General features: G+C 40.3%; 1 protein-coding gene across 1 annotated transcript in view; it reads right to left on the reverse strand.

Annotated features, from left to right (window-relative positions):
- CPNE4 (copine 4) overlaps positions 1-12,253 on the reverse strand; it is an 828,774-nt gene that overhangs the window by 77,959 nt on the left and 738,562 nt on the right. The window contains exon 12 of the mRNA XM_077269031.1: positions 516-570. Within this exon, the coding sequence (XP_077125146.1) occupies positions 516-570 (55 nt within the window). The remainder of the gene's footprint in view (positions 1-515; positions 571-12,253) is intronic.

Raw genomic sequence — 12,253 nt, forward strand, 5'->3', positions numbered from 1 at the left:
CGGCGAGGAGATTGTGTATGAGAGTATTCAGGGACCCGGCTGAAATAAGCCCCTAGAATGCTGGCACCTCCGGCGAGGAGTGTTGTGTGCATGCATGACCACTGACTGCTCTCTTCTGGGTAGTTAGCCTGTGTCTCTGTGAGAGTTAACAGGGCACAGAGCTTTGCTTTCTCGGCCGCTCTGTGAAGCTAACAGAGCTGGTTAATACCGCCATATTGTGCTGCCATTCACTTAGCGGCAGGATATTTCCTGCACGGTGGATCCCGGGTTGCGAACGCACCAATCACATCAATAAATATATTCGGTGCATTCCGCAAACCCTAACAATATATATATATATATATATATATATATATATATATATATATATATATATATATTCAGGTTTTTATATGAAAAGTAAAACTTTGCAATTTTTTTTAAAGTACATCCCATAGAAAACCTGATTTAAGCAATTGGTCATTTTCTGATTTTACATTCCCTTTAAATAAGTGGTAACTATTAAAATAAATTACCTTATAATCCGGAGGTATTCTGGCACCAAAACCAAAGGCAGGAAACATTTTGTCACTATGAAAAAAAATAAAATACATGACAGTTACATGATCATTTCACACAATTACGTGAAACATTACAGCAACTAGGTTCTAAAACCGTGAAAAGAAACCTAATTCTAAATACTGTAGATAATTCTGAGATAAACAACAAAATGCACTATATTTTAAAGGGAACCTATCATAAAATATAATGGCCCTAAATCGCTTCCATAGAGCTTCTCAAATTGTGAAACACCTCTCGGTTATCAGTGAAGCTCCGATTGGGGAGCGGTGCACTGTGGCCAATCAGCGCTGCCTTCACTCTCCTCTCCTTCGGACAAATAAAGATATCTGGAGGATGTGAGAGAGCAGCCGCAGCTCTCTATAGCTTCAGATGTCAACTACATGCATAAAAGAGGAGAGTAGAGCCAGCACTGATTGGCTGCAGGGATCGCATAACATAATATTGTCACGCGATCCCTGGGAGAGTCAGTGCTAACACTGCCAGAACAACTCTTGCACCGCAAGTGAGTATAAGTGTTCTTATTTTTACTTGTGGGGGACATATAGATTTAGAAGGGTTGTCAAAGTAGTGGACTCTTAATATGGGCAAAAAACTTCAACAACTTCCCCTATTTGTTTTCCTTCCATCTCTACTCTATCCTCTTCTGGTTCCTGTAAAGCCAGAGCTGTCCGTCAATGAAGAGGGCGGAGGAGATAAATAAAAATACGTAAGTGGGAGGGTACATTAAACCGTTTGCTCATACCAATGATACACTGAGTGTATGTGGTTTGAACAGTCCTTTTGTGCTGACAGAGTCCATTAAATAAATATAAAAGTTATATTGTTCTCCCGGGGCACATATCCTAAGAATTTTTTCTTAAAATCTTTTAGAAGACCAATTCCAAGTGATATCTGCCAATTATGTGGTCACATATATAAGCTCATTTAATGCAAATGGTTAAAACAAAGTCATTTAACATAATGATCAGTGCAACATTGATTTGGGTTTTTTAAAAAGCTGACAAGCTAATCCACAGGGATTATAACTTGCTGACTATATTACTTTTATGCAATTAGCTTACTAAGTTAGCAGGACCCATATCCTCTTCAAAAAGGAATAGAATGACCTAGATAATGGTAATTTGTTGGAATTGATAAATTTGCCTGTGTGTTTTATTTCTAGGTGTGTGCTAGAATGTATAAAAGCATGCTTACACGGATGAAGTCTTCATTACAAAGTACAGCAATTAGTAGCATAACCCACTTAAAGGGAATTACCATCCTTACGGAGATCACGTTAATGGGTGTTTAAAATCTGTATGCAACTGTCAGCAATGCTCAAACATTAATGTTCTCTCACCCACTGGGTTACTAATGATCACTGTACAGTAGATGGTCATAAACAATTCCCACAATACACTCCATCACAATTCAGTGATGGCTCTCTACCTAAATACTGTACATTTAAAGGGAACCTGTCACCAGAAAAACCATGTTAACCTGCAGATAAAAACCTGCCCAGTGCCCGCACTTAGCCGAACGCTGTGGGGAGAAAATGAACTTTATTCTCCCCGTCATCGCACCAGTGTCAGTCACAGGGCGGCTCCGGTGCGGGTTCAGTCACGGCTATAACCGCACATTTGTTTGGTTGTACAATGATACCTTGGTCAGTAGGGAATACCGCATATTCCCTAACAGCTACATTCCTCACAAGGGAGTACCCAGGTATTACAGGTGCATCTCACTAAATTAGAATATCATAAAAACGTTAATTTATTTCAGTTCTTCAATACAAAAAGTGAAACTCATATATTAGATAGAGGAGAATTGCATGGCGAATAAGCCTCCTTACCTTGACAAGCCAGAGCTGGTATGTCACTCTCCATAAGAAGAAACGATGCCCCTTAGACCCCAGTCCAGAGCTTCTCATCTAGCCAAATTAGTTCTCATGCTTCGCACTGACGAGGGCCAACAGCCCAAAACACTGTGTCTGCGAATTGAGATACTGATTTGGCTTTTATCCTAAGTCATATTGCACGACTCGTTAAAGGGTTGATTGTGACTTGTAGGATCGCTACTTCCAACAGGTGGCACTACAGAGTTTAAGTCCTCTTTTTCCCTGAAGAGGCAATTTGCATATTATATTAGATAGAGTCATTACAAATAGAGTGATGTATTTCAAGTGTTTATTTCTGTTAATGTTGATGATTATGGCTTAAAGCCAATGAAAATCGAAAAGTCATTATCTCAGTAAATTAGAACACTTTATAACACCAGCTTGAAAAAATTATTTTCACATCCGAAATGTTGGCCTACTGAAATGTATGTTCAGTAAATGCACTCAATACTTGGTCGGGGCTCCTTTTGCATCAATTACTGCATCAATGCGGCATGGCATGGAGGCGATCAGCCTGTGGCACTGCTGAGGTGTTATGGAAGCCCAGGTTGCTTTGTTAGCAGCCTTCAGCTTGTTTGCATTGTTGGGTCTGGTGTCTCTCATCTTCCTCTTGACAATACCCCATAGATTTTCTATGGGGTTAAGGTCAGGCTAGTTTGCTGGCTAATCAAGCACAGTGATACTGCTGTTTGTAAACCAGGTATTGGTACTTTTGGCAGTGTGGACAGGTGCCAAGTCCTGCTGGAGAATTAAATTTCCATCTCCAAAAAGTTTGTCAGCAGAGGTAAGCATGAAGTGTTCTAAAATTTCCTGCCAGACGGCTGCACTGACTTTGGTCTTGATAAACTCAGTGGACCTACAGCAGCAGATGACATGGCTCCCCAAACCATCTCTGATTGTGGATACTTTACACTAGACCTTGGAAATCAAGGTCCCAGAGTCTGGAGGAAGAGTGGAGAGGCCACAATCCAAGCTGTTTGAGGTCTAGTGTGAAGTTTCCACAATCAGTGATGGTTTGGGGAGCCATGTCATCTGCTGGTGTAGGTCCACTGTGTTTTATCAAGATTAAAGTCAGCGCAGCAGTCTACCAGGAAATTTTAGAGCACTTCATGCTTCCCTCTGCTGACAAGCTTTTTGGAGATGGAAATTTAATTCTCCAGCAGGACTTGGCACCTGTCCACACTGCCAAAAGTACCAATACCTGTCTGACCTTAACCTCATGGAGAATCTATGCGGTATTATCAAGAGGAAGATGAGAGACACCAGACCCAACAATGTAGATGAGCTGAAGGCTGCTAACAAAGTAACCTGTGCTTCCATGACACCTCAGCAGTGCCACAGACTGATCTCCTCCATGCCATGCCGCATTGATGCAGTAATAGATGCAAAAGAAACCGCGACCAAGTATTGAGTGCATTTACTGAACATACTGTACATTTCAGTAGGCTAACTTTTGGGATTTTAAAATCATTTTTCAAGTTGGTGTTATAAAGTATTCTAATTTACTGAGATAATGAATTTTGGGTTTTCATTGGCTGTAAGCCATAATTGTCAACATTAACAGAAATAAATACTTGAAATAGATCACTCTATTTGTAATGACTCTATCTAATATATGAGTTTCATGTTTTGTATTGAAGAACTGAAATAAATTTATTTTTTAATGATATTCTAATTTTGTGAGATGCACCTGTATGTTCCAATATCTCTCAGTACACAGCTCAAGATACACACTCCACCAAATTATAGAAAGGAGGCTTAGCATCAGAATTACTTTGTGTCACGCCACAGCTATGTAGGTAGATGCACGCTCCACTAGATGGTAGTAGAGTGGAGGGAAGACTGCAACACTTGCCAGAGCAGACCCACAGCGCTGCAGCGAGGCCACCACCAGGTGACAACAGGGTAGTCAAAGAAGCCATGTAAAAACCAGGTGAGTAACGAAATACAAAGGGGAAAATCAACTCAAAGTCGGAGAGGCACCAGAGGGTCAATACCAGATTGAAGGAGAAGTACCAGGAGCAAAAGACAGAGTCAGGTCAGAGACAAAAGCCGAGTCAAGTACCAGAGAGTCCAAACACAAAGGAAAAACACTGAGTTGGAACGGGGGAGGGGGAATAAACTGATACGGGAACAGTCATGGATCGCAGCAGGACAGATCAGGATATAAACAGAGTCCGCTACTCACGCCGTAGGCAGAAGCTATAACTGACACCGCCTGCAGAATGCAACAGAGCTAAACAGCAAACCTGAACCCAGAATGAGGCAGAGCAAAGTTAATCCTTGACATGATCAGCCCGGAAAAAAGGCAGGTTTGAGTGGAATCCACACTTAAAGTGGTGACCCACCATGAAAAATCTCTGTCCATATGTCATATGCTGGCAATTGAGTTGGCATGTCCATGGTCATACCTTTGCATGGGTGCTTTGAAATGTAATAGTTCCACTACATAGAACACGTGTACCTGGACTAGCCCTACTCTTTGGCTACTCTTTAAGGCTGCCGTCACACTAGCAGTATTTGGTCAGTATTTTACATCAGTATTTGTAAGCCAAAACCAGAAGTGGAACAATCAGATGAAAAGTATAATAGAAACATATGCACCACTTCTGCATTTATCACCCACTCCTGGTTTTGGCTTACAAATACTGATGTAAAATACTGACCAAATACTGCTAGTGTGATGGCAGCCTAAGGGTTTTTCCCATATTAGCAAGTTATTACTAATTTACAAGATGGGTGATAAGTTACAGATCAATTTGACTTCCACTGTTGTAACCAGTTATCCTGAGTTGGAATTCTTAAAGAGAATCTTTCAGCAGGTTTTTACTATATAATCTGAGGGCAGCCTGCTGTAGGAGCTGAGACACTGATTTCAGCGATGTGTCACTTATTAGTCTGTGTGCTGTTATTTCAATACAATGAGTGTTTTATCAGCGGGAGATTATCACTAGAGGACTAAAGCTCACATGCCAAGTGGTCCAACTCTGCGCTCAGTACAGATAAGTAGTTCATTGTCAATATACAATGTACACAAAAAGCTGTGGGCGGAGTTAGCTTTCTGAGCTCTGCTACATCCTACAGCTAAAAACTCTGTACCCAGTAAACTAAGTGATAAATCACAAATCAGGGTCTCTGTCTCTCTATTATGCTACTCTCAGAGAAGCAGGGTTGCCAACTGCCCAGAAACTCCAGGACAGCCTATAAAAAAGAACAATTTTTTGCCATGTCTGTAAATAAAGATTTAATCCATCTGTGATTTTTTTTTAAGCTGAAGAACTTGTACAGATTATTTTGACTGTAATTATCATCATTTTACACTTTAAAGTGATGTTTCATATCAGAATAATGAGCTGTAGACATGTGCCATTTATAATCATAATGATTTATCATTGATTTCCAATGTGTCTGTAAAAAATACTGTCCGTCCGTGATTTTTTCATACACTATCCAGAAAGAATGAAAAATCAAGTTGGCATCCTTGCAGATGAGGTATCAGAAACCTAGTGACAGATTCCCTTTAACGGTGTCTCAAGCCCCAGTTGAATGGAGCGGTGGTCGATCATGCACTCTGTCACTCCATTCATTTTTATGGGAGTGGCTAAGACCAACCAACACAGTGATCGACATCTCCTGTGGTTTTGCTAAGAATGAGTGGAGCAGCAATGGGCATGATTGACCGTTGCTCCATTCACACAGAGTTCTTTAGAGTCCCGGTACCCAGGAATAAAGGGGTCCCAGCAGTCGGACCCACAGCGATTGGGAAGTTATCATCTCTTTTACAGCTAGGAGATGACTTTAGCTGAAAGAGTGAATTCACATCTGCTCCATTCACTATAGGAATACCCCAGCGCTTTACTAGATGGGGTATTCCTATAGTAATATATATATTACTATAATAAAAACCCTAAAAAAATAGTATATTCCTATAATAAAAACCCTTTATTGTAAATGTTACAACTTGTATCAATAGATCTAAAACAAAATTCTCTGTTGTTGTTGCCTTTGTTCACTGTACCGAAAGGATGGCAGGTACACAAATTACATCACAGCAGTGTTTGACAGGTATTAAACTGGATTAACTGAAATCTTTGGTGCAGATAGGGATCCATTTTCGGTGTAAATTACATGCTTCCTCTTCTAAGACACGTCTTGTTTTCACACTGATCAGCATTGATTTGCTTCCTGGGTAATCATTACCTTAGCTTCTTAGCTTAGATTAAGTCGCACATTGTAATATAAATGTTACAGCACATTTTTTTTGCCTTTTTATTTTTAGGTAAATTAATAAAATAACAGATTATTCTGAAGAGATGCGAGCTGTCTTATAACAGCTTGACGGAATATTCTGATTGACATCTCTACTTCCGAAAATTCTCCAGCAGCCGATGCCTCTCCATACCACATGTCATCTCTGATTTACCGCAGTGTTCGGCTAAGCAGGTGTGATGTCTGCGGGGGGCTCGCTACCTAGGCAGATCACAATCACTGCTTTCTACGGTGGAAAGGCTGTCAATCAGCCCTTATTATGTGGTCTTGTCAGCTCTGTATGGAAACCGATATTATTATTTCAGCAAATGAATTGAATCATTCTGCTTTTGTCCCGAGTGTTACTGCCAGGCGCTTTCATCAAGCCGCTCAATGACAGAACCTTTGAAGTCCAAGATCAAGGTTTACAGGTTGACACAGAATATGAACCAAATATGACGGAAAGTGAGGATATTACGCATTGACCTTGATACACCGCCAAACAAGAGGAAGTAATTGTGCTTAATCAATAGCTCCTGCCCTGGTTTGGTAATATGATCCCGTGGCATAAGGCCAAAGTACGAGAGATAACGGGAAAATGAGAAACATAAAATAGGGAACATTGTCTGTAAGAATCTGTGCAATCAGGTTTGTGAAGAATTGGATTTGCTTCAGCATGTTGTTCCATATTATTAGTGCAAGCAAAAGTGGAACATATGTATAAATGTCAAAATCTGTCAAAATGCGCTTTGTGTGTATTTACTCTTTAGTAGTTACAGATTAACTATTTATACTTTTTTTTTAAATATTGCCGTATGTTAACATATAATTTAGCATTTTGCTGTTTTTTATATTTTTTATTCTTTTAAAGGAAACCTGTCTGGTGAAAAATAACTCTATTAATCTGTACATATGGGATTAATCTGCAGTTTAAAACGATTCTGAGCCTACATGGTGTCTGCACTTAAGACCCGGAGGAAATTCATTTTATTCCCCCTGACATGGTTTGGCATTCAGTCATTGGGTTGGTACCAGCATAGGCTCAGTCACCGCCCTGTGTATAGAGAACAGTGGCTGTAACAGCACCCCCAGCACTGACTGACATCAGCTCAGCATTAGGGCCGGCTGTCAGTCAGTGCTGGGGGTGCTGCTCTCTATACACAGAGCGGTGACTGTAACGGTGCTGGCATCATTTATTTTGAATTACTGTACTTTGAATAATTATATTGGTAGGTAGGATCGAGCTGTGATTAAAACTGCCATGGCTAATGGGTGGAGTGCTCAGTCAGAGCCCATGTATACAAATGTCAATGACTGACCATCACTTCCAAAGAGAAAAACAGATGTGAACAGTTGCAAACTAAGAGAGAGACACTTTTGGACACATGAATTCACCGATTTATGTTCTAAGTATCTTCATTTTAAAGTTTTGTCTAGAGCAGCATCGCAATTCCAATCTCATATATTTCATACTATAGCATTGCAGAGTGCAGATCTTATTTGTTGGTTATATATGGAAGTGACTCTATTAGCTTGCACCTGTTCACACCTGTTTTTCTGTTTAGAAGTGACGGTCAGTCTTTGATATTATGTATAAATAGGCTCTCTGATTGAGTACTCCACCAATCAGCCTATGGCAGTTTTAATCACAGCTCGCTCTTACCAATATGAATGTACACTATTAACCCAGGAGATGTATTATATTAGGCTAGGTTCCCAGCAAAGAAGGTCACCTTGTAGATGGCTGTTGGGCACCCATGAATAGGCCAATTTATGCACTAAGTACCTTCTTTTTGACTTTTTTTTTCCAGCGCAGCAATACAATTCTAATTTCATATATTCCATGTTTGCATACTATAGTGTTACAGAGTGCAACTTTGGAAACGTCTCTCTTAGCTTGCACCTGTCCACACCTGTTTTTCTGTGTGGAAGTGAAGGTCAATCTTTGATCTTTGTATACCTGCCAATTCTGCCCGGTGCTGGCTCAGCGTGATCACTGACTGCTCCTGGCGATTCTGTTGCTTCATATCAATGGAGCAGTTCTTCTTCTTCTGCTCTGTTGATGTGGAGTGACATTGTGCTGATTGACAGCCATCTCACCCTCACTTTTGCAGCTGCCAATCAGCATGACATCAGCAGCCGTGCCCCATTGACAGAGCAGCACAGAACAAAAGCAGCTTCTGTCTATGTGACATCAGTGGAAGCCGCAGAATCGCCAGGAAGAGCGGTCTGTGACTGTTTTGAGCTGGAAGAAATTGGTACCTGGCACAATGAGTGGGTAATTAGCAACTACCTTACGGTAAGTTTTTAGGCCCATGAAAAAAATAATAGTCCTGGATAGATTGAATGGCACAATACAATGCTGTTTTCATTAGTAGTTTCCTTATATCATCAAAAAGCTGTCAGCTCCTATCATTTTGCTGGCCTTCTACAGTCCATAATAGATTTGGCGAAGAAGACTCTTGTGTTATATTGTTGCATTCTATGAATCTATGAATCTGGCTAGAAATATAGAGTAAAACTTTATTCTTTGTTGTGCTCACTATGCTGGCCACATATGGAGTAGCATTAGGTGGATTCCTAGGGTAGGATAAAAGGATTTACAACATCGTCTTCAGTTATTATTTTTTTTACCACACTTTCAAAATGCTGTAGCAGGCAACGTTCCCTACAGCAGGTGCAAATAGTCTGTTTTCTGCATTTTGCATCCCTCCAGCAGAGCTCTCTGATCTTGCTGACATCCTGTGTGCTTTGTACATATATATGTTTATTGCTCACACTGTGCTTAGCTCTCTTAAAGTAACTACATTCCCCAATGTAAACTTAATGACAATCTAGTATGTGCCTTACTATTTATGAGTATGTTTACTAGAATCCTGACTGAATAATTGGGATGGGACTCCAATCTTCTGTCTTTTGTCTCATTTTATTTAGCTTTTCTGTTAATCCTCTCATTGTACTTGACACTACTTGGAAGGCTTGTGGTGTCTCCGTGTGAGTCTCATCTATGGATACGCCATTACAGCCTTGCGTTCTTTGTGTTGAATAAATTATTGGTTTACACAATCTATGGATGCACTGTCAAAGCTGTGTAACTCTCAGTAATCTTTACCAGGTCAGGTTTCATGTTACCATTACATATTTGTGTTAGTTATCATGGAATTCTAATGTAAATGGAAATGAGTTGATAGAAACATCACATTATGTGCCAACTTGCAAGTGACTATATACCCTTTATTTAATTTCCAAAGAAAAGTCATGCTCCAAGTAAACGTCTAATATAGCTAGGTTGGGGTCTAAGGGGTAAAGAGTCGATAATGACTTTTAGGATTGCTGCTTCCAAAAGGTGACGCTAGAGTTCCAGTCCCCTTCCTCAGTGAACAGACAATTTGCAATATAGCTGGGTGAAAGTCATGTAGCTCTATATCATGACTATTGGTGTTAGAGTTTAAAGGGGTTGTCATGTTGAAAGCTCCATATCACTGCAGACTTGGGTTCTTCCCAGTGCTTGTGCCAGAGATATGCATACTCCCAGTCACATTCCAAGTAGACTGTTTCCAGCCTTGCTCAATACATTTGCATTGAGCAAGGCTGTACTCATCTTGATGGAATATGGCCTGGATTATGCATATCACCAGCACCAGAGGATTCTCACAGTGTGCAGTGCATGTGATGTGAGGAATCAAAAGTCTGAAGTGACATAGAGTGACTGCAGACTTGTAGCTTTATATCGGACAACCCCTTTAAATTAATAATGCATTTTGTACATTCCCTATTTGGTAGATGGAACTTTTGGCAAAATATCCCCCTACTAGGAACACCAGTGACCACCAGTTTTGATCTATAGGCAAGCCTGATAGTAAGAGCTTAAAACCACAGGGTGAATTAACCATTACATAGTTATTGCTTTGGAAAAAAAAGTTAATCCAACACATCAACAAAACTTAATTTGTTTTATTTCATATAATTTAATAACATGGTTGTAATGAATCTGCCGCTCACTGTATTCTAGGGATGCAGTGAGTGTCAGCTCAGCTGCCCGATACGTGGCAGGGGCATACTAAGCTGTCAGTTTTGTGAATAGAATATCCCAGCTGCCCAATCAGGGACTGGAGCGCTCTGACTATCCTTATTTTATAGGGATAGTTCATCCACCCATTCAGGGTCTGGGGCATGCTGGGCTGCTCCCATGCAAATTTATGATTGCCCAGCAGCCCAATCACAGCCTGGGCCTACTTTGCTTCCTCCAGGTGTCATCTTTTCAGACTATTTAGCTGGCTGGCAATGGTCAGACCACTGTCAGTTGTAGCTTTGCTTGGATAAGTTTGTGCCCTGTGCTTTAGTGTTCTGCTGTTCTGATCTTTTGCTTTCTGATGTTGGACCTTGCCTTTACCCACTTGTCTCTATCCGTATCGTTTTGGACTGCTGACTTCTGACTGTGACCTCTTTACTCTTTTGTCTTCCCCCTCTGTCCTTGATATACACTCTTGGTATTTGACCCCAGACTCCTTGACTCCCCTGCCTCACGACTTGACTGTGAGAAGTGGTAATAGCCAGCATCACATTGGTACAGTGATTTCTTAAGCATTTCAAGCGCTCATTGCTCCTAGTCATAGAACTCGTGACAAAGAACGAGTTGTGCTCAAAGTAAGAAATCATGTGGACCACTGTACCATGTTTTCAAGTGATATGAAATAAAGAAAATTAAGTTTTATGGAGGTGCTGGATCAACTTTTTCCACTTTTTTAACATTTTTAAGTCAACACAGCACTCTGGAAGAGGAGTTAAAAAAAGTTTAAGATAAGAAAAGTAGAGACCTTAACTTCCTAAATGGTGAGCAAACTAACAACATTTATCTATGTTATTACACAATGATTAATAGGTTGCCTGTGTCTTTTTCTTTTCTCTGACCAAGAGGAGGTAAAGGTTCTGAACATGGTGCTCCCTTCCATTAACTTATATAATGGGATCTATAATAAAGTATCTACTAAACAAAATAACAAAACATCCAGAGGACAGGTGATAAATGTCTGATCTCTAGTGGCTTTGCTATAAAAGGGGATTTGAGCCTTCCAATTTTTGCTGTACAACCGAAGTGTGGAGGAGTTTGAATAAAGCTGTGGTCGAGCATATGCGGTATCACTCCATTCACAGTCTGTGGGACTAATGGCAATAGCCGATTGCCAGGCTTTGCTGCCTCTGTGGTCCCATAGTATAGATTGTCAAGGTTCATATTCGATTACTATTTATCACTGTAGACTTCTAATTCTCTTTCTGCCTAAATCTGTATGAAGAAAGAGAAGCTAAATGCAATGTGCTTCTGACATTCAGCTCCTCAACAGGACACATGGTTGTGGATCATGGAGAGGTGAGTAAACCAGCAGAGGCACTTACAGTCAGATAGTATAGGGAAATAGTGAAGCTACTGGCATACATTATCATCCAAAATTATTTTTATTTATTTTATTCGCTTATAGAACACCATTTAATTTCTGCAATGCTTTACAGGCATCATGATCACTGTCCTCATTGGGGCTCGCAATCTAAATTCCCTATCACTATGTATTT

This window comes from Ranitomeya variabilis, chromosome 6 (assembly GCF_051348905.1).
Source record: "Ranitomeya variabilis isolate aRanVar5 chromosome 6, aRanVar5.hap1, whole genome shotgun sequence".
In the NCBI taxonomy this organism is placed as follows: Eukaryota; Metazoa; Chordata; class Amphibia; order Anura; family Dendrobatidae; genus Ranitomeya; species Ranitomeya variabilis.